Source organism: Callorhinus ursinus, unplaced genomic scaffold (assembly GCF_003265705.2).
Source record: "Callorhinus ursinus isolate GAN/ISIS: 27379988/994484 unplaced genomic scaffold, GSC_fseal_2.0 scaffold57, whole genome shotgun sequence".
NCBI lineage: Eukaryota > Metazoa > Chordata > Mammalia > Carnivora > Otariidae > Callorhinus > Callorhinus ursinus.
In genome coordinates, this window is record NW_027397119.1 from 8,920,383 (window position 1) to 8,945,757 (window position 25,375).

Here is a 25,375-nt window from a genome sequence, read left to right on the forward strand (position 1 = left end):
TGTAGCTGACTCATGTCTGCAGGTGCATGTGGGGTACAGCCTATAGAGCAAGAGCGGGAGCTGGAGAGTCAGCCTGTCTGTCTGAGTTTGAGTCTGGCCACACCTCTGACCGTTATGTGACCTTGGACAAGCCGCTTAACCTCTCTATGCCTCACCTGTGTCATCAGTGAAACCGGAATAATAATATCTACCCTGTGGGTTTGTTGTGTGGAATAAGTGAATTAAATCTGTAAAGAGTTTAGAACAGTGTCTGGTACATGGTGAGCACTCGATAAGTGTGAGCTCTTGTGTGTTATACTTTTCCATTTTTGGGTAAGAAAAGTGGGTACAATAAAAAATTAAAGGAAGGCTGGTCATTTTTACAACAAAACTTTATTTACAGAACCGCAACTCAGTCTGTTTTGGTATCACTATTGACAAAATGCCTACAGCTGAGGTATTACTAAGGCGATACACTGATTTTAGCTGTACCTAAAATCACAATCCAACACCATCCCAGTTTCCTATTTCTGTGTGGCTCTGAATGCAGCTTAAAACAAAAACAAAATTCTCTTTATAATGTATAATGGCTTAAGCAAAACACTTCTTTAGTTTTTTTCTATTTAAGGGTTGGAACTGAGACTACACATTTAAAATTTGCTATTTACAGAGAAAGTCCTAGAGAAGAGAAGAAAGATGGAGGTTTAGTTGATCCGCTTTCATAACACAATAACCAGATGACTTTAGAAGAATGTACATAAATAATGTTGCTAAACAGTATATATTGATAATTTTGTGACAAATTCATTTACCTAACATCGTGCTGAGGGATTAAGAGATTTTCTCCATAGATTTTAAAGTTTTATCTTATTCTATTTGCTGATTCACAAAGTCTTGTTCCATTTTAAGGAGTTTTCGTCAGTATAACGCAGGATAACCAGTATCTATGGAAACCTAAGAGCTTGGTTTTTAAAAAAAATTCCTCTTAAACTTTAATTTCCAGTTGAGCTTGTCATATGTATGCATGGTAATATGCATGGATATATGCTTGGTTGGCATACACACATGTATATGTACGAATGCCCTTTATTCAAGAGTATAAAATTAACAGTATCTGGTATCTCATTGTAAGAAAACTTCCCCAAGATTGTGAGGTAGTTGAGTGACACATGAAATAATCTTCTCCAACCTGAATTTAAGAATACACCTTTACTGGGTGGGGGGTGGAGAGAGGAAGAGGAATCAGTAGAAGAAAAGAACTACAATGGCTCAAATTAAATTCAGGTAATGAGACTGAGATAGCAAATAAATAAATCAACAAATGTCCCATTTTCCCCCCAAAAAGAGAAATCAGTAGTAAATCCTTACTAATACATTTAAAGTCAATCCATTAATATGTATTTTACATAGGAAAGAGTCTGAATATTATACATATCATTATCCCTCCCATTCATCGAATACACTCCTCTGCTGAGATATCTAATGTGTCTTCATCTGTATTTTCCTCTATCTCTGGCAAGTTGCCCCAAAGTAGGAAGTTTACACCTGAAAAGAAAAATCATAAAATTACTTAGTGCTGGTTACTATTACAACTCAGAATATGCTATATGAAACGTTATATGTTAACATTCTTATATGAAACCGTAGTGTTAACAGTAAAGAGAAAAGATATTAAAGAATATACCATAGATAAAAATTATCTGATATCATTCATCTAGGGCATAAACATTTTTTTAGGCCCTTTTAAGCAAGTGCTTGAATCTTCGAACTCCAAAGGATCTCAATGGTCCATTTCCTTAAACCCTGCCCCCAGGTATATTATGCCATAATCACTCTACACTGATAATTTTCAAATCTATTTTAATGATTTTTAAGGATGGAGATCTTGCAAGATTATTTTAGATTAAGTGTCTCTTTGGAGGGTAAAGGGAAAAGGCTTGAAATAAGTCTCCTCATCTCCTCAACAAGCATGGAAGTAGCTGGTGGCTTTTTTTGTGATTAAAGAAAGCAAGGTTTTGAAGTCAGTTATGATAGGAACTGCAGGTGGGTTTTAGTTTGGGGGCTATGAAGGTAGACCTTTAGGACCAGGTTGTAGCTGCCAATACAATAAACAAAACAACAATCTAAAGCTTCATAATGAAAGGACAGATTTCATACTGAAGACTCCAGTATAGTATATAGTAAAACACCATACACATGATAGAGGATCAAGAGATGGTTTATTCTGGGCGCGTACTATATCCTATAACTTGAAAATACTAAATTGGGAAAAATACCATTATTAATTGACTTCTAGGAGAGCCAATGGAGTCCAACAAGGAAAGCAAATCTCACGCTCTGCAGTTGTCAGTGTGGGCACAAGGAGGACTCAGTAAACTCTGGATACTCACTCCACACACACTGAGATAGTGGAATGAGCCAGGGTTTGGAGATTTGGTTTGAATCTAGTCACTGGTAATAGCCACTACTACCGGTACACCATGGATGTACTACCTTTACTACAAATGTGTGTAACTGCAGACAATATATATTATTTTTTGGGTGTATTTAAATTTTTTGTAGTGTGGCATTATATGTAGCTTTTCTAATTTGCTTTTTTCATCCAACATATTTTTTTTGAGACTTACCTATATCCATATGTATAGCTTTAGCCCATTTCTTTTTATTTCTGTATTCTGTTGTGTGAATTAAATATGTATACAGCAAATATATACATATATAGCAGATAGAGCACATCTCTCATTGCTTCCTAACTGCCCATTTTGCGCAGGAACTCAAGGAAATATGTACAAGGAGGTGCACTGTTGCATTGCTGAAACAGTGGAAATAATCAACCCTCTTGGTTGAGATACTAGAATCCAATCAGGCAAGAAGTTAGCATCTATTTCATGCTGGGGGGTGGATACAGATGTCTCTCCTATTAGTTTCTGTAATTTTTTTGTGTGTGTGTTTACACTGTTTATAATAAAAAATATTTCCCCTCCAAGAATGAACAGCATTCTGCTTCTGGTAATATGGCATTGATGAACTAACAGGATAATAAGGAATTACTAGGCCAAAACCTAAGGGATAGTTAGAACCCATAAAGGTAAATGAGGGCTGAAGTCAATTCGCCTTTGAGGGCATTTGCCAATCCCAGGGAATTTGAACCGAGGTTTCTCAAGCATCCTCAGGAAAGTTTCGGGAAATCAGGTCGACGTGTGAAGCCTAGCCTAGAACACAGACCTGGGGCCCTTTCAGTCTAAACATTCTAGAATTTCATAAAGCTTGTGTATTTATTCCTTTGATGCTGCTGATTCAGGTGATTCAAGGACAGTCCCAACATCATGAGAAACCCTGTTTTATACCAAGCCTCTAGAAGGTCTTACTTTAAATCACAATATTAGGGTTACAAAGGAGAAGTTTGATATTCTTGGAGTGAACACTCAGAGACATGAGTAGCTTGGCACAATTGGTTCAAAGGAGAAAAAATAAACTAAGAGATTGGATCTGACAGAAGGAGCACCTTCCTTTCTCTGTTAAGAAGGGAGGAAGGAAATCCTGTGATACATCTGTTTCTCATGGATTAGATTCAATGTGAATGGAAGAATGCGGGGCTTTTATCTTTGAAAAATTGACAAATATTAAAAAGTAAATCAAAATGGAAAAAATCTCCACCCTGTGTTTTGAATTCTGTGAAGCAGGAAAAATAGTATCAAAGCAGAAACTTCCTTTAATGTGTCCCATGATCAACACAAATATAAAACTGGAGGCCCAATCTAGAAGCTCATATCTCAGGGGAGCTCAGATAAGTCCTTCCTCAAAAATGGCCTTCTGAACATCCTGAAGTCTGAAATTAAGACCTGCAAATGATGGGTTGAGAGCTACAATTGAACGCCAGGTAATTTAAAAAAAAAAAAATCAGAGTCTATAAAAACCTATGCCTAATTGGCAGGTTTGAGGACCCTGAGAACCTAGCTTACAATTCATGATCTTTAGTCTGTGAAGGCAAATCACCCTTAAGAAAAGGAATATAAGGAATATATTTTAAGTTCTGAAGAAGATTAAAACATACATCTAAAAACCTGAGAGTATTAGTGCCAACCTGGATTGTTGAGTTGTTTAAATTGTTCCCACTAAAAAAATCCCTTAAAGGTCAACCTGGTCTCTTGTGTAAATAGATACTAGACAGAGAAGACATGTGTCCTACAACAAAACTGCATGGCTCCAGACAATATAAAATGTATCATGTAAATATCCTTTAAAGAATTGGTTGTATGTTAAATAGTTAGTACAACATACTGGTATTAAATATTTCCCTCGAATAAAATTCCATCATAATTTATTAATATAGATGTCAAAATGTCTGTTTTTATCCTGGAGCAACATCACCAAGTTCAAAGGTTACCTAGCCATCCTCCCTCCCAGCTCCTCACTGCCCCAGCCTCCCCTCCCTGCTTTCCTACACACACACACACACACACTCACACACACACACACACACACACATGCATAATTGACCATCAAATCTAAAATCTTCCAAAATTCCCTGGAGTTATAATAGGTATCAAGGCAACAATTTAGAGCAACTAAAATATTAATTTAAAAAGACCGAGAAGAGCCACCTTTGAGGCTCTTGTATACAATGACAACAGCAGAAATGGTGATGAATTTTGGCTAGTAGTTTCCCTAACTGAATGTTTGGGATAAAAGGACTCAAGTTTCACTCTTTCAACCCAGGTAAGAGAGTTTCAGAGGGAATCCTAAAACGATCTATTGAGAGTTTCACTCAGGTATTGATAAATAAATGTTAGAGAAATTTCTGAGTCAGTTGTTTCTTACCGGTAGAGTCTAGTCTGTTAATATCATAAACTGCCTGGCTGTGAAACATCCAGAAGTGTCCATTGTTGCAGGAAAGAAGGCAGGAACAACATGGAACGATCACATGATAACCTACAATGTTCCCACTGAGACAGAAGGTAAATATAATTAGATACCACCTAATAACTGGCCATATAAGCATTTTTATGTGCTAAGGTAAATAGACCATATGAAGATATCATTTCCTCCTAACAACCTCCATTGTAGGACCTTTGGGATAGGAGTTACTCCGGTGATGTTAAATTTGACAGACTCCTGCCAAATGGGAAAATGGTCTTTCAGTTAAGTGAAACAATACTAACACATTCTCCATTTCTTTGCTAGTATTACTCTGTGCATTTTCCTTAAGCTAGCTTCTAAATGCCATGCCCTAGGGTTGTGATATGTTCTGTAAAGTACCCACAACTGATGAGCTGTGCAGATACAATACATGAAATCAACTCAGATCTGTGGGTAAAAAGGTTTTTGCTATGCCCAGGACTGCAGCAGGTTAGGTTCTTCTGTGTTCTAGTTCAATGCCAGCACCTAAAAACTGTTTCAACAGATGGAAGAGTAGGAAGACAGCATGAGCCCCTGTAAACCAAACACAAGCTGGCTGCTCTAATTTTAGTCCCGGTGTTTTGAAGGAATTCAGAAATAAAGCAAATCCATAGCTTCTAGAGAAAGTTGCAAAAGTTTTTACTGTCTTCAAGATTATCCATCTGATTATAAGTACCTAATTCTTCCACAGATTTTTTTTCCCCTATGTGGTCACTATTAAATAGAGTGAATATACAGGGAATGTTTTAGCTAGTGCTTTTTCTTTTTTTTAAATGACAACACGAACTACTTATACCTTGGGTTGTAAAAATTCTTATTATAGCTTGTTTCCTCCCTGTGAGATGTGGGAGTCAGTCATTTTTGTGAGGCCCTATAAAAAAATACTGTAAAAGGTACCAGCCTACCTAAAATATGTCTTCTAATCATAATCTGGTTGAAAGGCAAACAAATGAAAGGAAGTTGTTCTTGGACTGGGACTGACAGTTATTTGTAAGACTATACTGCAAGAGTAAATTCTATGGCTTTAATCATCATCCATATTCATTCACTCATTCAGCTCATGTTTATTGAGCATCTACTATGTGCCAGGTACTGTTCTAGGTGCTGAGAATCCAACAGTAGACAAAGTCCTTGTTCTCATGGAAATAACATTCTAGTAGGGACACATAAGATCATTTTGATCCCCTGTTAAAACCCCTTCAGGGGCTTCCCATTGGCCAAAAATCAAAACAAAAACCCCCTTCATACCAAGGTCTAGATCTGTGCTATCCAAAATGTGGCTATTGAGCACTTGAAGTTTGGCTAGACTGAACTGAAGTGTGTGTAAATAGAAAACACACAAGATTTCAAAGACTAAGAATAAAAAATAAAATGTAAAATATTGTGTTAATAGTTTTTTATGTTGGTTACATGTTGGAACAATATTTTGGTTATACTGGGTTAAATAAAATATACAACTTAAATTAATTTCACTTGTTTCTTTTTTACTTTTTAAAATGTGGTTATTAGATTTTATTTATTCATTTATTATTTTTTAAAGAAGATTTTAAATTACATATGCAGCTTGTAGATTTCTATTGGACAACGGTTCTGACTATATCTCTAACCTACTCTTATACAATTCTCTCTTGATGTTCACAATGTCTCAGCCAGGCTGGCCATCATCTTCTTATTCCTTGAACATGTCAAGCTTCTTCTTGCCTTGGGTTCTCTGCACTTGCTCTTCCGTCTGCCTAGAACATTTTCCCTTGGGGTCCTTCTCATCCTTTTGGATTCAATTTCAATGTTACCTTCTCATGAGAAGGCTTCCCTGAGCATGCTACCTCAAAGAGCTTTTATCTGCTCTCCCAAACTATATTATTCTCTATCATTTATTATTATTATTTCCTTTGGAGCACTTTCCATCCTATTAAATATCTTCTTCTTTTTTTTTTTTAAGAAGGCTCCACGCCCAATGCAGGGCTTGAACTCACAACCCTGAGATCAAGAGTCACATGCTCTATTGACTAAGCCAGCCAGGCATCCCAAACTTTATCTATTTAAAGTAGGCTCCACACCCAACATGGGGCTTGAACTCACAACCCCGAGACCTAGAGTCCTGTGCTCCATTGACTGAGCCAACTGGCAATCTCCCACACACTATTCAATATCTTATTTATTTAAATATCTTACTGATGGGGTGCCTGGGTGGCTCAGTCGTTACGCATCTGCCTTCGGCTCAGGTCATGATCCCAGGGTCCTGGGATCAAGCCCTGCATCAGGCTCCCTGCTCAGGGGAGCCTGCTTCTCCCTCTTCCACTCCCCCTGCTTGTGTTCCCTCTCCTGCTGTGTCTCTCTCTGTCAAATAAATAAATAAAATCTTTTAAAAAAATAAATATCTTACTGATTGCCTTCCCACTAGAATATAATGTCTAAAAGCCAGTGACTTTGTCTTACTTATTGCTATATTTCTAGCCCCCATATCAATGACTAGCACATAGTAGAACTTCAATATACAGTTTGAATGAATGAAAGAATGAATTTAAATCGTCATTAGCACAAAAGAGTTTGAATATTAGGATTATAATTTATAACCCAAACCCCATTTAAGTGTAAAAAAAAAATCTCAGCTTTCTTCTCTCTAAAATGGGACTAATAATACTCAAGTCTGCCCACCTCTTAGAAGATAATAGTAATAGTTTTCATCTGTGTCATAATTTGTAATCTATTAAGCCTTTTAACATTCATAACACTCTATAAACACAAAAGATAATAAAATTTCTATCTTCTTAAGTTGGAAGATAGTTTGTGTTTTCTTAAGATATAAATTAGACAAGGAAACAGAGGTTCAGGGGTTCAGAGGTTTAAGGAGTTTACTTGAGATCACATTGAGAGTAAGAGTAGGGCCAGGGCTCAAACCTGATTTTTTATGATCATAACTCTATGGGTTTTTTTCCTCCTAAACTATGTTGCCTTTTTCTGAAAATGAAAGCAGATATTTGTCAATGCACTTTGAAAAATTGTAAAATCATATACAAATGTGCCACAAGACCCTTTTAAAAAATTACTCTAAATAACAAATGGGTTTTCAATGGCTCATTGCATGGGTTATAACCAGTGCTCGATTCAGCCCACTGAACCTTTCTCCGTGCTGTGGTGTTAACATCCATCTTCCAAATGCAGGGCTGTCTAGAATCTTGCCAAAAAATTACCATTTTAAACATGCGATGTCCTTCAGTTTACATTTGCAGATTTCAGTGAAATAGCATCTTCCAATGAAGTCCACAGCACTGGAGAGAGAAATGTGCAGAAATAGTCAAGGTACTTTTTAAAAAAATGTTGTAAAAAGCACATATAATGTAAAATTTACTAACTTAACCATTTTGTAATTGTACGGTTCTGAAGTGTTGTGTATTCACATTGTTGTGCAATGAATCTCCAGATCATTTTCATATTGCAAAACTGAAACTCTATACCCATTAAACAACTCCCCATTTCCCTCAGCCCTCAGCAACCACCATCTACTTTCTGTGTCTATGAATCTGATTATTTTATACAGTACATGTAAGTGAAAGCACATAGTATTTGTCTTTTTTGTGACTGGCTGATTTCATTTAGTATAATGTTCTCAACGTCCATCCATGCTGTAGCATTCAGCAGGATAGCCTTCCTTTTTAAGGCTGAATAATATTATATTATATGCATATACCACATTTTGTTTATTCATTCATCTGTTGATGAACAATCTACATTTGTGTTGTTTCCATCTCTTGGTTATTGTGAATTATACTGCTGAGAACATGTATGTGCAAATATATCTTTTAAATCCTGCATTGAATTCTTTTGGATATATATAACTAAATATAAACACACACTCCGATATATACACACACCCAGAACTGGGATTCCTGGATCATATGGTAATTCTATTTTCAATTTCTTAGGAACTTCCATGCTATTTTCTATAGCAGCAGAACCATTCTATGTTCCGACCAATAATGCACAAGGGTTCCAGTTTTTTCATATCCTTGCCATTAAGTGTACTTTTGGTTGTGATTTAGCATGAATTTTGTAGGCCCAAAGAGCTGAAAGAGACTCTAAAGTAGAACAATAATATATTTTGTAAGAGTCAGTTAATACTTGTGAGCTTACCATTAATGCGACAAAACATCCATTTAAAAAATCTTATATGTTCATTAATTCATACACATTTTAGCACATTAATGCATCACTGTCATAACCCCTTCAAGGAAGAATAGACAATAGGAAAAAACCTGGTTCTATTCTAGACTCTGGTCTAACCTCTAACAATTCACCTATCTGAGCCCTCATCTTATTGTTTATTACATCTATTGCAAAGGTGAATGGGTTAATATTTTAAATTTGTGTGCATCTGCGTGGATGCGCTACTAAAAAGAGAAAGCCCTAGACAACAAATCATAGAACCTGTGCAATAGTAGGTTCTAGATTTATTGTCTAGGGCTTTTTCTTTTTGCAACACACACACACAACACACACACACACACACACACGTACTCAAAATAATAACCCAAATATCTTTGCAGTAAGTGAGAGCTGTTGGCGTTGCCATTAGGCATGACTACACTTAAACCACTTCAGAAAAGATTTCAAGAAAAGGAAGAGTTCACAGTTTGGAGTAGATTTTTAAAATGTTCAAGTTTCTATCATCGCAAAGTTCATTTTAAAGTGTTATGATTATTGGCCTGCTTCCTCTGGCTCTGTGTCCAAAGACTAGCTGTTCACCCATATTTTATCTCTTTCACTTTAATGATAAAGACCCAAATTTTGAAAATTAGGTAAGGGCATATATATGCTGACTATGGAAAGAGAAAGTACCTTTTAGAGCCAGAAAAGGTATATTTGAGTGAAATAAAATGGCTATTCTTCCAAATTGGTAGAAAATTCTTAAGGATTCTACCTACAAAAGTGGGTAGTGTCTGAAAACAGAATTTAAGAGGATTTAATTATGCAAACAAATGCATGGTATCTGAAATAGTGGACAAGGATTGTTTCAGGGCTAAGTCTCCATTTCATCGCATACATCTATTTCTTGCTCATTAGGAGAGAGATTTTTGAGAAAAGAACACTAACTTACATGGACAATGGATCTGATTCACCCTGCCAATTGCAAATAATGGCAGAAAATTATGAATATTTTTTGGCCTAAAACTTCATGGATAAAAATGAAAAATTTAGTGACCTCTTTTCTCTAACAACACAGAAAATCTTGCCTGACTTTACCTAGAGTCTAGGGTCTAGGTCATGGACTTGATCCAGTGAGATGGTTGGGCAGGGCACAGCGCCAGGGATTCAACTTCAGGGATGCGGTCACATGACTATAACTGAACTAGAAGCATTACATCAGGACTGACCACTCTGGCTAAACCACAGACTTTGTCCAGACAGTCTGCCCACTTTAGTTATACTCCAAGGGGATCATCAGACTGTTGGGAGTGGCTGGAACACCAAAATGATACCTCCTTGTTGACTCCCAGAGGTCCAAAGCATACACTTTTCCCATTTAGTTAAAGGCTACTGTTGCCCGCCACTAGCATGACTTACTTGGTAGGAGGGATGTCTGTAGAGAAAAGGTCTATTTCAGTATCAGCCAGCAAAACAGCCTTCATTCCCCTAGAGCTGAGCACTTGTTTACAGAATTTGCAACACAGGATGGACACGCACCGGTCCTTGAAACTACAAGTGCTGGTAGACATGGCGTCCCGGGAAGGATGCGGTGTGGGATTTTGAAAGAGGAGACAAGAGCAGTCCCTTTCCTAGTTTGATTCCCCCAGGTTAAAGATCAAATTGCGAGGTCTAGAGCTTTTCTAAGCTCTAAACTTTAGGGAAGGAAATGAGTTCTTTTCTGTTTTCCCGTGGGAGGGTGAAAGTAATATTTATTGAGGAGGAGCAGGGCGAAGCAGCATATGTGGCTTTCCTTTTAACTTTCGGGGAAGGGAGTGGGGTTTGAAGTTGGGGGGCGGCGAGCTGCAAGGCGCCTGGGGAACTTCCCTACGGTAGGCTCCCCAGCCTCGCGTCTAAAAGGCTCCTCTACTCTTCAGCCCCCGCGCCTTTAGCAATTCCCTAAACTTTCTCCAGCAGTGTCTTTCCTTGAAAGCTCCTCTCCTAAGCCCCTCCCTCCGAGCTCTCCAATTCCTCCCCCTCCTCCCCCGGATCACCGGCCAAGCGTCCCTACCCACGCCTCGTCTTTGGAAATCTTTCTCCTCTTCCCAGGGTCCAGAAATCCCCTTGGTTTTTCCCACCCGGACGAACCCCGGTTCTCTTCAGTCCTCCCGGGACCCTCCCCCGCTCTGCTCGCTCGCGAGCCCCCACTTCACTTCTCTCCTGGCAGCCCCCAGCCCTCTGCGTCCTGGCTGGTTCTCGCGCCGTTTCTCTCGGTTCCCCGTCCCTCAGCTCTCCCTCGTGCCCCCCGCCGTCCCCTTAGGTCTCCCTCCGAGCGGCCGCTCCGGAGCGCGCGGTGGGGTTGATAGGACGGGGCAGAGATCGCTTTTGGGGCTCAGTCGGCGCTGAGGCTCTGTCACCGAACGCGTCGTTTTTTGCTCCCTCTTCCGCTCTCTCTGCCTTTCCAACCGGCTGTCAGTTTGAATTGCCGGCGCCGCGCACCGATTGGGAGAACTAGAGTTCGCCTGCGTCCCGCATTGGAAGGCTCCGGAGCCTTCCCCTGCTGAGACCTTAGTGGCTTGGAGACCCTACGCCCCGCCTCAGTAACGGTGCTGTGATCAGCTCAGCTTTATGGTTGGTCGAGCTTGGCTCCGCCTCCGCCCTCATTGGTCGGCCCCGGGAGTTTTGGGCATATCCTACTTCGGCCCCAGTGAAAGAGTCAAGGCACGCCCTTCGCGGTTCTTATTGGAAGACTTTCTACAGTCCCGAGGTCTCTACTCTCTATTGGCTAAAATACTCCGCAACGCCCCTCCTCTCTACCCCGGTCCAATTGGTCGTGCTTTCCCTCAAGAGTTTGTGTTTGGCTGTTGGTTCCATTTTAACTCCGCCCATTAGTTCTACTTTAGGGCTCGGCAACCCTGGGAGGAGCTTACTCTGTGACCACGCCTCGGTGGTGCTAGTCACACCTCCGAGTTTCGCTAGCTCCTCCTTCTCATTCCTGGCCTCTCGGGATCAGCTATTCCTATTGGCTACAGGCCCCATCGGTCGATAGAAAACGGGCGGTGATTGGTAAGGGGGTGGGCTCTGCTTCCCGGCGGGGTCCTGCGGAGTTGGCGGAGGCTCCTCAGGGGACTAGGGGACCGATCTGCGTAGAAGCGTGTGGCGGGGAAGAGGGGAGGAGATCTCAGAGTGGGAAGCGGAGCCGGGGGCCCGAGACCCGTCGCGTCAGAGCCAGGTAAAGGCTCCTTCCCTCTCCCCTTTCCTCTTCTCGGCCGCCGGGCTGGAGCCCTGACTGAAAAAAGCCCGGCAGGGGCGGGAAGGAGAGGGCGCGGATGCTGCTGGCGGCATCGCGTAGCGGTGCCGCCCGGAATCCCTCAGACCCCCTCCCCCCCGACCCTCTCCAAATCTTATAGTACAGCCCATAATACTTCTCAGGACTGCATCTCTCTCTGCCCTTCACCGCACAGCCTGGGACTCTGCCCTGGGACTCTGCTGCCGCGAAGCCCGCACCCAGCCCCCTCCCCAAGTCCTCTGCACACAGGCAGCCTTGCGTCCACTTTTGGGCAACCGTCGCTGGCATCACCCGTAACCATCGGCTACCTTCTTCCCCTATCTCCAAGCCCTGGCAGACAGCCGGGTTACAGCCCAGGACCCAGAAGGGTAGTTGTTCCGCACTGCTTCCGGGGCTCTTGCCCTGTCCCAGCCCGCGGCCCGCCTGGAATGGCTCCTTTTACGCACCCCGGTTCCCAGACCGGTAGCGGGTCCCCCAAGTTGCTAACATCCTTACGCTTCATGTAACATCGTGGCCCACAGTAGTCTCCTCACCCCCCCCACCCTGTACCCTCTCTCCACCTCCCAAGCGTGTGCCGAGGCTCCAGTTAACTCCGGCTCCCGTGCAGCCTCTGGACCCCACCTCACACCCCCCTCCCCGCTTCCTGCCCGCCTGAACCACCACGCCGCCTGGGCTCCCTCTTCCTCCGGGCGCGGGAAGTGGGAGACACCGGCGGGAGCCCCCCCCCCCCGCCCCCCCCCCCCCCGCCACCTCCTGACAAGGAAAGGGTAAGGGGCGACCAAGGAGGGAAGGTAGCCGCTGCGGCACGGTGGGGAACAAGACTCCCGACTCTGCGCTCCCGCTGCTTCCCTCCCGCCTCCCGGGCCTGGGCCGGGGCGGGATTTCCTCCGGCACCTCCTGGTGCGAGGAGTCGGGACTGCGACCCTTCCGACCCCCCCTCCTCCCCCAACCTGGGTCTGGGTGCGGTATCAGGGATCTCTGGGCAATGGTGACAAAAAATATCGGGGGTGGCATTTGAGAGTCACTCTCGTTCCTGGCTTGGGGGAGGCGGTGGCTGCCTTCCGTCCCCCGCCCCCGGGTTTTCCCGACTCCGACCCTAGCTTCTAACCCGTTTCCTGCTTCTGTCGACCACATTGTTTTCCTGGATGTGCCCCGTGCCGAGCAGGCTTTTTCCTGCAGGTCTGCCCCCCCCCCCGACCCCGCCGAAACATTTTGCTGCCAAGAGAAGCTAGTAACCAAAAACAAAACAACTGGGAGGAGGGGCGGGAGGGGAAGAAAAGTTGTGCCCGGGTGGCTTGTCCCTCCCTGGCTTTGATCCTTTTTGATGTCCAGGGAGTTGCCCCGGCCGGGGGTCAGGGGCCGCGTCGGAGCCACTGCCGAGAGTGCTGCCTTCGGCTGGCGGCTGCCCAGCGCTGGCGGGGCTCGGAGGCCGCCGAGGTGCCGCAGTCCCCGCCCGGAGCCCCGCGTTCCCGCCGCAGTCCCCACCCGAAGCCCGCGCAGGCGGCTGCTCCGAAGTGTTTTCTTCCAGCCTTAAAACAACCCGGAGGGAGCTTCCTTCCTCCGCACCTCGCCGCGCCGGGCTCTGTGGGCCGGCCGGGCGGTGTTTGGCCGAGATGAATGGGCCCAGGCCGGGCTTGGAACGACGTCCCCTACCCCACCCCCGCCGCGATTAGGATCTGCGCTGGGACTGATCGCCCCCTCCCCTTTTCCCTGCATTTACAGGCAAGTGAACCGGAGCAAACGACTTCCGATCCAGTCTGCGCTGCTGCGGCTCCCGTTTGGGATTTGATTTGCAGCATCTTCGAGCCTGTGCAACAAAAAACCGCGAAGCACGCCCAGCCCTCCCCGGCACCCTTTTACGCACCCACTCCCTCCCGGGGACACAGCTGGGCGCGTCCACACCCCCGCACCCCCCACACCATGTTGTGCGGAAGGACTTCCACTCCCTGCCTCTGTCGTTGATGTCAGACCCCAGGCCAGCCTCCGGGCGCTGCAGTTCTCCCGGCTAATGCTGAGGCTGCGGCTCCGGCTCTAGCACAGGAACCAGCCGCCGCCGCGCCCGGCCCCAGCGCCCACCGTCTGCATGTGCCCGCCGTAGCCTTCTGCCCAGCCCGCAACCCGCGCTCCCCGGAGCGCTGGAGACCACCGCGGGGGGCCCCTTCTGCTCTTGGGAGAAGCAGTCTTGGAGGTATTGATTTCGGTGGTTGGATTTTTCCCGTGGATCTATCAATTCACAATTTGAATTTGGAAGAAAGAAGGAAAACATGACGTCTCCGGCCAAATTCAAAAAGGATAAGGAGATCATAGCAGAGTACGATACTCAGGTCAAAGGTAAGGGCTTTGAAAAATAGCATAATGCATATGCTCTGTGGACCATTGAGGCATGTATTTCCACCCTGATTTGCAGGATGTTCATTTCTTTGGGTGGAGCAGGTGGGGGCAGGCTGAGCCCAGGGGTGGTTTCATAGGTGGGTTTGAGCCTCCGAGGGATGGGCTGTGCCAGGGGCCACCGGCTCTGGAAAGGAATTTTCAGAGTGGGCTTTAGGTTTGTTCTGTAGGGCTGGCCCTGATTTTGGCAGCCCTCTCCCCCGAGGCTAGATAGGATGGGGGGAGGGGCGGGAGGTTTTTGGAGAGAGAAAGGCGGCAATTTGCCTCTGGGTGTCTGGGTCAGGTTTCCTTGAAGGACAACTGAAATCTGACAGGTGTTTGGGAATTTATTTCTGAGATTGAAGAGGAGTCCAGGTAGGGAAAGGCAACCTTGAGAAGGTATACCATTTGGGGAGCCCTGGGAGAGGTGGGGGTTTTTCCTGAGGCACTATATCAAAAGGTGACATTTGCTATGGCATCGGACACAGAAAGTCTGTGGCCACCTTGGGTGCACCTTGTACCTACCAGGTCTCTGGTTGCCTTGCATTCAATCAGAGATCAGGGAACCAAAAGAATTAAGATCATTTCACACCCTGTCTCCGCCCTCACCTAAACGTGAATGGAGTTGGGATGTTAGGGTTGCTGGGTGGTGCTGATTTTGGAGAATGGGAAGACATAATTGTTTAACCCTTCTGTGTTGTCACCCTCTGCTCCAGAAGCCTTGCTTTTAAAGGCCCAGTTCCGTCTGCAAAAATGTGAAGGGTAAAGCAAAATGTGGCTAAAGAAACCAGCTGACCTGTCTGCACATTTAGTTGACTACCTGACTTGGTGCATGAATCAGAGCCCATTCCCAGACAACCTTTTTTAACCAGTCATTCCCATAGGAGGGTTCCCGCCTGTTAAAGAGCCCCAGGATGTGTTTGTGCAAGGCACCGTCCCTTTCTGGGCAGCCACTGGGAAGAGCCATGTGCTCTAGCCCATTGAGACTTAAGCTGGGGAGTGGGAGAGGTGGGTGGCCTTGAATGTTACACCACATGGTTGGAGCTCTGGGTTTTCCTTTGTTTCAGAGTACAGAGGGAGGGGCCCCTCCTTCTTTCCCTGCACCAATGCAAGGAGACCTTTTCCTATCATAGAGGACTTGGGAAGGGCCATGTCTCCCTTCTAATGATCGCCCGGGGTGGGGATAGTGTAGAGCTTGAAATGGGCAGCTGCCTTATCTCTTGGAAGGTTGGAATGCAGTTTGAAGTCCCCATTTTGCCTGTAGGATCTTTTTAATGTCATCAGCTTGGTCAATGCTAGAGGTGCCCTGAGGGACCTTTTCTCCACTTGGCTGCAAATATTGGTGGGTTTATTACAGAGATGGGGGAGTTGATTGATTGATAGCTTCAGTTGAACAGGGATTGGGAGAGGTGTGGTTGTGAGTTATAATTGAGGTCTTGGCCTCTTGTCACTGTTCATAATCTGGGCCTGTTTTTGTAAACAATCGGCCACTGGCCTGTGTCCTGTCCAGATGCACTGTGTTCTGCTCCTGGAATCTCCCTTGCCATTTTAACCAGATATGTCACCCTGTTTTTTTACATACCCTATTCTTAACTGTTGCCATAGGGAGTGTTAATAACTTTGACTTTCCCAGATTTCTCTCCAGAAGCACACCATTTGACTAAGGTGCAAAGTGATTTTACATGTTTATTTTTTGGAAGGTTCAGGGCTGATAGGTGTTAATAGAACCCTGTCTGCTGATTCCTATTGGTGAAAGATTTCTCACGAGTGTCTCAGAATTGAACACTTGTGTATTTACAAACATTGCTCATTGAGATGATGTAATGCAGTTGGCTATTTGGGGTTTCTCTTCAGTCTTGCCGCAAGCAGGGGACTGTTTTGCTTTGCTCTGATATTTTCACTGACAGTCTTCAGGATCATAGAATTTTATAGGTGGCCGAGCATGTTGTCTTACTCAGAGAAGGTGCCTGATAAAAAACTGATTTAAATGATTTAGTCCCTCATTTTATAGTGGAGGAGAGTACAGAGAAATTAAGAGGCTTGTCCAAGGTCACACAACTAGGTGGTGGTAGTTGGAATGAGAAGGAGGTTACCGACTTCCAATTCTCTGCTTTATTCTTTTCCTACTTACCATGAAACATCATCTGACCAGAATAGGAAACAAGAAATCTGTAAGAAGCCCAAATCTGTCAATGAATAATAGCAGTAGTAATAATAGTAATGGGTGACAGTTTGGGTGCTCATGATGTTCCAGCCTGTCCCAAGTGCTTTATATGAGTTGTCTTGTTTAATTCTCACATCAACCAGGAAGGTAGATATTATTTTACCCCGCCTTCACTGCATGAAGAAACAGGCTTAGAGAGGGTGAGAAGCCTTCCCAAGGTCACACAGCCAAACCCGGGCAGCTCGACTCCATTCCCTTATTCGTCAGCCCTTTATTTAGTGCCTTCTGTGTGTTCTAGGGGCTGGCGACAGAGCAGTGGACAAGACAAAGACCCCTCTCTTACAGAGCTTATGTTCTAGAACCCAGGTTCTTCGTGGAAGAGCATCGAGATTGGAGACAAAGGACCCGGGTTCTAGGTTGGCTCTGCTCCCCTGCTAGGTAGAAGCCGTCGGTCAGAATTCCTAGTTTAAGGTCTTTATGTGTTACATGGGACTGGTACTGCTGCTGGTCCTCTCTCACAGATGCCAAGATAAAAAGAAAAACTGCCCTTTTGGTCTGGTGGTGAAGAGCACAGGTTTTTGAGTTGAAGGGACCCAGCTTTCAAATCTCAGTTCAGTCACTTGCTCACCTTGCCCCTTGGGCAAATTCCGTGACTTATCCGAGCCTTAGTTTCCTAGCTGGAAAATAGGCAAAATACTGTGCATTTCCTGAGCAGTTGTGAGGAGTCAGAGCAAATATGAAAATCATTTGGTGTGGTATGTGTGCTCACCCGTAGTGCAGTCTGCGCCCCTCTTAGTGGGCCTGGCTTCCTGCTGCGTTGGGCTAACCATAAGGCCACACTGCCCATTCACCCCCAAGGCACCAGCTGTTTCACGATGGGGCACAAGTCTGGGAATGAAACTTGAGTTCTAGTTTCGGTTCCTCCAGTAGTGGTGAAAGGTATCTTAAACCCTGTAGACCTCAGTTTCCCTTTCTGTAAAATGAACAGGTAAACTGTCTGATTGTCGGCAGCTGTTTTGTATTCTCTGACCAGCGTCGTGGGTTTTGCCTTTTTCGGTCAGAGATGGTTTGAATCCAGTGGACTTGAAATGGACTCTGCGGTATCGTGTCTAACCTGTGGCTTTTGCCTCCCTTGATGCCACCTGCTTGCATGTGCCCCGAAGGGCTTCTGAGGCCCCAGCCCCAGCCCTCCCCCAGCGTGCGTTTATGAGGGGCGTGCCTCCTTAGTCCGCCTGCCCTGTAGCCGCCTTCTTCAAAACCATCATTGTTTCTGGTTTGTGGGTGTTCAGATTCCTTTGAAAGTTCATGCCTCTCAATGTCTGACTCGAAAGCAGTAATATTCTTAATGCTTTTACATGGCTCTTTCCAATTAATGAAACGCTTTCATATACATGAATCTCTGGAAAGTCTTGCCAGCCCTGGTCAGGTTCATGGTCATAACCTGAGGCCTTTTGGCCGGTTGCCTGTGAGCTTCTTTCAAGACTGGAGCTGCACAAGGTGGTGGAGTGCAAGGCCTGGTTACTGGAGGTGATAATCTGGGTGGCTTCGCATCACTACATAGTTTCCTGGCTAGCTGTCGCCCTCTCCTTACTCAGGACCCCCTTTCCTTTACCCTCGCCATACCTTGAGTTTTTCTAGTGCCCCAGAAAGCTTGAGATTGACAGTTAATGCAAATATTCCAGGAGGAATCCTCTGAAACAGAGTGGCACTGTGCTGGGCAGTCAAATTTTCTTTCTTGAGAACATTGGGGGTCTTGTCCTTTTTTTTTTTTTTTTTTAATGTCTTAGAAGGGCGGTATGTGTGCAGCACAGAGCTGAGAAGTGAAATTCTGTAATTTCCATCTGGAGCATTTTGATAGAAAAGCCTCAGGCCTTTGCCTGGAACAGTTTAACCCTTTAGGACCCTTTTCGAGCAGGAGATGAAATTTAAAACTCCACACATATTGTGTGTGCACACACACTTGGGGATGTGGATTGCTGGTATTTAAACAAGCTTGTTCCCCCGGGAGGTCTGAGCGGTTCTTCACTCATGCCAACAAAGGTCTTCTCCGAAGCTTCTTTCCTCCCAGCCCCCACTCCCCAAGGGAGCTTTAAATATAATCAGTTTGTGAAAAGCTGCAGTAAAACATCTCCTTGGAATCCCCAAGCAGATGCTATCATCTTCCTGCCAGATGATTGAAGGCGTCTCTTCCCTTGCTCAGGGAAAATAGGACTCTGCAGTCAGCTGAACTCCTGGAAGGAAAGGAAGCTCTGGGAAAAATGGAGCACTCTGGATGTCAGGGTTGGAAGACCAGGAGAAAGGTGGTGGGCAAGGAGCTGGGGATGCCGTGTGCTGTGCAAAGCAGCAGTGGCGAGACCGTGTTTGTGAAGAGCCCTCTTGCAATTTCAGGCATCCTCTTAGGGCACGGGAACAGAAATATCTTCAGAGAAGCCCATCTGGTGGTTATGACCACATGGTCATGCACTGCCCAGGTTGGAAGCCAGGACGAGGCCCAATCATTTCTCTGCTGTGAAGTTTAGAGTCAGACCCGGCCCTGATCCGTAGGGTCCACACCCTTTTCAATTAGCAGGTGCCCAGCTCCTGACTCTTATGTTCCCATTGTTCGCTCCCGATAAACATGGGCTGCCAGTGGTACCTGTGGAGCCCTTCTTCCGGAAGAGACGTTTTCTTCATGGGAATTGTGCCTACCTTCCACCCCAGGCCTCCGAGGGCTTTGTTAGGAAAGTATTAGGTCATGTGGCAGGGGAAAAAGAAGTCAATATGTAGATCTCTGCTGGTAGTAAAATGCAAGGGAACAGTTTTAATTTAGTGTCAGCTACAGAATTGGCCTTTTAGGGAATCTGGGAAAGTCACCTCAGAAATTGTTTGATTGAAATATCAACGAGAGCACTTAAAAAACATTTTTAAGAATTACAAAATAACACCTTTACTGATTTTACAGTAATGCGTAGGAACTTTTGTCTCTTTCATGGTGGGAAAATACAGCGTGAAATTCACTCTCTGAACCATGCTTTAGTGGACAGTTCAGGGGCGGTTAGAACATGCCCACTGTGCAAACGAGCACTACCATCCATCTCCAGAACTCTGCATCTTGTCAAGTTGAACTCTGTCCCTATTAAACAATTCCCGTTTGCCCCAACCCTGTATCTCGGACTGCTCTAGGTACCCCATATAAGTAGTATCATGCTGTATTTGTCCTTTTGTGATTGGCTTATTTCACTCAGCGTTAAGTCTTCAAGTCTCCTCCATATGGTAGCATTTGTCAGAACTTTACTTACTTTTTAAAAGCTATTGTATGTGCGTACCACATTTTGTTATCCATTCATCTTTCCATGGACGCTTGGGTGGTGTCTACCTTTTAGCTGTTGCAAATACTGCTGCTACAGGCAAGTTTTACAAGCCTGTGTATGCATTTCTACATAATCTTGTGTCCTGATAAATCTTTTAGAGTTAAGATTTAAATATACATGTTCATATGTTCATATTATGAGTATATACTTATGTTCATAATATGAACATTCTATGTGGATAACAATTTTAGACCTTTTAATAATTACATGAATTACTAAATTTTTATTGTATTTTTTAACAGCTTTATTGAGGTTTAATTGACATGTAATAAACCACACGTGTTTAAGGTGTACATTAGGTAAGTTTTGACATATGTCATACACCCATGAAATCATCACAATCAAGATAAGTGAGCAGAACCATCATCACCAAGAGTGTCTTCATTATAATGTCATTAAATGAGTAATATAATAACCACATTATAGAAATGACACTAACTTAAAAATAAGTAAAAGCCAGGTATTACCAAATTTAAAAACTATTTAAATAAATAGTGATCCAAGCTACCAAGCTACCCAGATTGGTTCCTGGAAATTTTATTTATTTATTTATTCATTGCCTTAGTGAATAAAGACAAACAGTCTCCTAGAGAAGTTGGGTTAATAATTGTGCCTTAGCCATTACTATGTGTTTGTGGGGGGAAGGTACAGGATAGAGGGAACGAGAAAAGGAAAAAAAATCTTGGACACATTAGGCGTTGATTCCGAGTGACAGTATCTGTTTTTCCTAAAGACCTTGCTTGAACCAGTCCCTAGGGCCTCACACTTCTTCTGAAAGGGTCACAAGTGAGCCAGATGCCAGAGGGTGGGGCTGGGGGGCTCCCCTGGGAGATCTGCTCAGAATGCCATGAATATGGCTTATTTCCTCTCATGATTGATTCCCTGCTGAGAAGAGACCAGCTTCCCAGGTGAACATTCACTTGGTCCTCAATCTTAGTCTCAATTTTATCATCAACCATATCTTTCATTTTACTGTAAGAGGACTGGAGGCCTGTCTGGACTATTTGCCATCCTTGAAACACATCTACTATTAACTACCATTCTGCTGTTTATTGGGGCTTACCATGTACTTATGCTAAATACTTTACATAGATTGTCCCTAATCCTCACACTAACCCTAGGAGGAGTATATTGCTCTTGTCCCATTTTGTTGATGAATAAATTGAGGTGCAGGCAAATCAGTGCCTCGCCCAGGGGCTGCTGCTGGTAAGTGATGGGACAGGAATTAGGACCTGGGCTGTTACCAGAGTCTGAGTCCGAGTGCTGTTCCTGGGGTGCTGCTTTCTCCCCGCCCAGCTCCACAGCTTCACCTGCTGAAATCTCACCCTGCTGGGTGCCTTCCTTGGTCACTCTTGACTAGAAAGGACCCTTTTCTCTGGGATGACTCACATGGCACTCACCTTGTACCACTTAAGTTCTAAATATGTGCTTTCAGCCTTCTGTCGTCTTCTAGACTTCAAATGTTTTGAAGTTGTGTAGTGCCACCCAAAGAACCCAGGCTTTGGGACGGGCCCTCAGTGGGAACCTTGTCAATGTCACCTCCTTGCCCTGTGGCCTTGCTCAGGTGACTCAGCTTCTCCTCCAAGCATGCTCTCCTGTGACGTAGAGATAGCAAGACCTACCTGGCTGGTTTATTGTGAATGTGTGTCAAGTGTATGGCAAATTGTAAATGCTAAATACGTAGCTCTTATTATAGGGGACCCTTCGGGTAGGAGCATGTCTAGAACAGTATTGTAGCCCTAAATGGTGGCTCTTGGTGAACATTATCGAATATGATGATGAATGCAGAAGTGTATGACCTGAACTACTGCAAATGATTTTTAAAAAATAGTTTCTTACTTTGATCTTGACAATATATCTTATACAATACCACCAAGGTGATTTAAAAAAAAACAAACAAACACTATTATGCTAAGATTATAGCATAGAAGACTATTTATACCCATCATTTTGCTCTTACCCTGCTTAATTTTATACCATCACAAAGCTGAATTGCCCCTAGTTTCCTTACCATATTACATTATTTCATGATTCTTGCTTTATCCATGCTGTGTCCTCTCTTTGGAATGGATCCTTTTCCTCAAACCTGGAAAGCTCAGTCATCCTTTAAAAGCCAGCCCAGATGCCACCACCTCCAGGAAGTCTTCCCTGCTTGTCCCTTCTCTCTGCACAGTGATCCTGTGCAGGATGCAGAGCGGGATTCCTCTACATCTCCCCTTGCTTTCTGCACAGGGTTAATTAACACACCCTGAGCATTTCCTCAGCAGTGTCCTGGTGCTTCTATTACTGCATTCATTCTATTACATTGTAATCTCTTTGTTTACATCTTTTTATTTATAACTCACTGAGCACCTTGGGAACAGACCTTTTAATCACTGCCATGTGTCCAGCTTCTGGCACAAAGAAGCACTAAAAAATGCTTGTAAATGGAACCAAACGGTTTCTGAGTTGAGGTGGGATATGACGTGCCATGCTTCTGCCTTTCTCCCGCTACTCCAGTAAAAAGGCTTCTTCTTATGTTACTGTTGTTTGAAATTCAGAGTGGATCAAAACATGGTGAAGACTGTCATTATGGAAGGGCAGATACATACTGTATAGCACTTGGAGGCTCCCCCGGGTCGGGGGGTGTTTTTCCTTATTTACTCCCGCCTCTACCCTCTTTAAAATCACTGCCCTGGAGCTCTAATTGAGTTGATCAAATTTCGTCAGTCATGTTTCTTGCCTCGGAAACCAAGAAAAATATTAACTCTCAAATTGCAGAGTGTAAAACAAAAGTAGGGTTTTCTGTAATTGAAGCAAAACAAATTCTACATTTGTCCAGGATTTGTCATTTTAAACAGATATTTGAAGTTGAAAGTTGAGAAAGTTGAGGTCTATTTTAAAACAGAGTTGACTCAGCAAAGGGACTGTTGTGATACTTTTTTGAAGCATGGGTTTGGAGAGAGATGTTGGCTGCTTCGAAGCAGCTGTATGATCTATGGAAGATGGGGAGGAAAGGTCCAAAGGGAGAAACAGGGAGACTCTCCCCTCTGATTTTCAAGTCATTTGGTATTCAGTAGCCTTGACCTTGTTTATACATTGTGAATGAATGGTTCTGAACTTGAAATTTATATTTGTGAGGAAGGAAAAACAGTTGGGGAGTGCTCCTCCTTCATTTCTGTGTGTGTATTTTAAGATGCCATCTGTTAGCAAGAAGGCAGTCTTTTAAAATAACCTTTTCTTCTAAAGATGCACTAATCAGTGGGCAGGTGACCTGAGAGGCATTATGAAAGTTGGGACCTTGTCTTTGCTCTCTGATCCCAGATCCTGCATTTCAAATCACAGCTTGGTGGGCAGGGTCTGAGTGCTCTCCCTGTAGAGGATGACCTCACCAGCCCTGGGCGTCTGGGTAGCCAGGGCTCCACAGGAAGACAAGGTACAGAAAACAAAGGGATCCAAGATCATGAGCTGGCCAAGACATGCCATGCCATGCGCTTTAAGAAATACATCCTGTTTCTAAAGAGTTGGCAACAGTTTCTCCAAACGTCGGGATCCTTTAGAGATCTCCCTTTTCCACTCGTCTTTCTCTTGTGTTTTTATTGATTGATTGATTGGGGTGGAGGGTATTGGGCCAGAACTTGTCGGATGAGTAAGCTGCTCTTTGGGGAGGCATCTTGACTGAGGTACCTATTTTGGAGCAACACTCCCTTTGGGTCATCACAAATTGAACTACAGGGTTCTGTGCAGGGAGAATGGTTCCAAGGGAAAGAGTGCCATTTGGAGGCAGAAAGTTTGGCTTTTAGTTTGGCTTTACCATTTACCACTGTGATTTGGGGGGTAACTCACCTCAGATCTCAAAGACCTGAGACAGTCATTCTTGGCCCTAGCTAACAATTGACGAAGATGATGGTTGCTAGCATTTATTGAGTGCTCTTTATGTTTAAGCTCTAAGTGCTTTACATATATTAACTCATGAATCTCCCAACAGCCCTATGAGGTAGGTGCTTTTATGGTCCCCATTTCACAGGTAAGGCACTGGGAGGCTACCTAAGTTACCCCAAGGCACACAGCTGCTAAGTGATGGAGATGGAGAATGAACCCAAAGTGATTTAACACTGTTGTAGTCGATAGTTCTCATTTCCTAGGATCATGATGCATAAAAGAGTTCATGCCGTGTTCTAAAGTCTTTCTGGGACACACCAGCTGACCCCCCCCCCCTTGGTTTTCTCATCTAGGAAATTTGGGCTTGAATCAGAAAATTTCTAACGCCCTCCCAGCTTTCATGCTTATTCTTATTCTTGCTTACTTAAGATACTGAAGATGACAGTTTTGCCCCTCTTAAGCAGGCACACTTGTAAGAACGAAACCCGCTGTATTCTCTGAACTTCGCTCTCCCCGGTCCCAGAGCTTGCTGTGTCTGCCTGGCTGATGCACACATACAGGACAGAAAGAAAAAGGAAGTGGGGTGATTGTCTTTAGTTACGATTTAAGAAATAGGGAAATGGGAGGCTTTTAAATCCCTGACATCTGGGCTGGGACAAACTAGGGGGAGGCCATGTGGATGTGGAACCGGACTAGGGTTCATACAGACATCTGGGCTATGGGGGAAGTGACCTCGGGCTCTCTGAGGATGTAGGATGGTGTCTTGCCACTTGTACCCCTCTTCATGGGGTAGGCCCTTTGTCAACTAAGGGATTTGTGTGGGGATTGTGATGAGGTATGCTGTAATATGGAGTTGAAATGTTTTCGCGTTTGTGTTTGTTTTCTTTTCACCTAATGAATAGGCTAAGAAACAGTCTGCTGTTTTTAAATGAGTACTGTTAATAATAATGACAGCTCATATTTTTATCATTATGGCACTTAAAAAAAGATCATTCACAGGGAGGCAGGGACGGTTGTAGGATAATGGAGGACTAGCTGCATAATGTTGGACAAGTCCTTCTACCTTTGGTATTCCCACCTCAGTGGGAAAGTAGAAAGATGGATTACTAGTTCTTTGCTTCATCATTTTTAGGACCTGGGACCAAAAACTGGTTATTATAAAGTGAGTTGCCACGTAGCGTTTCCATGTTGATTATTGTCCCGAGGGAGGGATAGAAACCAGAGAATGGCTACCATAGATTCTTCCTGCTCATCTCTCCTACTCCTGGCTTAAAGTTTTATCTTTAAACGACATTAATAGGCTGTGTGTTAGTCATTGTTGGAGTCGACTGTGCTATATCTCTT

The 25,375-nt window shown here is 44.2% G+C and overlaps 2 protein-coding genes across 12 annotated transcripts in view; one reads left to right on the plus strand and one right to left on the minus strand.

The window, feature by feature from the left end:
* Positions 1-353: 353 nt before the first annotated feature.
* Positions 354-11,452, minus strand: FAM72A (family with sequence similarity 72 member A). 3 transcript variants are annotated; one of them, XM_073884439.1, is made up of 5 exons: positions 11,072-11,452; positions 10,441-10,581; positions 8,070-8,147; positions 4,801-4,925; positions 354-1,524 (listed from the first exon to the last, which is right to left on the minus strand). In XM_073884439.1, the coding sequence occupies exons 2-5, from the start codon at positions 10,503-10,505 to the stop codon at positions 1,430-1,432; spliced, it is 363 nt and encodes a 120-aa protein (XP_073740540.1). In that variant the 5' UTR covers positions 10,506-10,581; positions 11,072-11,452; the 3' UTR covers positions 354-1,429. The 3 variants fall into 3 exon arrangements, with proteins under 3 accessions (XP_073740540.1, XP_025710900.1, XP_025710901.1); XM_025855115.2 differs by having other exon boundaries at positions 10,441-11,452; XM_025855116.2 differs by lacking the exon at positions 4,801-4,925 and having other exon boundaries at positions 10,441-11,452.
* A 631-nt stretch (positions 11,453-12,083) lies between these two features.
* The window catches only part of SRGAP2 (SLIT-ROBO Rho GTPase activating protein 2), a 228,822-nt gene continuing 215,530 nt past the window's right edge, over positions 12,084-25,375 (plus strand). For all 9 annotated transcript variants that reach the window (XR_012375773.1, XM_025855095.2, XM_025855096.2 and 6 more), the window contains exons 1-2: positions 12,084-12,232; positions 14,012-14,620. Coding sequence is in view for 8 of the 9 variants with exons in the window: in XM_025855095.2 (XP_025710880.1) it covers positions 14,554-14,620 (67 nt within the window). In the remaining variant the exon portion in view is untranslated. The remainder of the gene's footprint in view (positions 12,233-14,011; positions 14,621-25,375) is intronic.

Excerpts from the sequence above, each read along its gene's own strand:
- FAM72A (XM_025855115.2), bottom strand. The coding sequence starts at position 10,592 with ATGTCTACCAGCACTTGTAGTTTCAAGGACCGGTGCGTGTCCATCCTG. Across the intron at positions 4,926-8,069 it reads GACATCGCATGTTTAAAATG|TGGGAACATTGTAGGTTATC; the intron begins GTAATTTTTTGG and ends CTTCTGTCTCAG. Across the intron at positions 1,525-4,800 it reads TAACAGACTAGACTCTACCG|GTGTAAACTTCCTACTTTGG; the intron begins GTAAGAAACAAC and ends TTTTCTTTTCAG.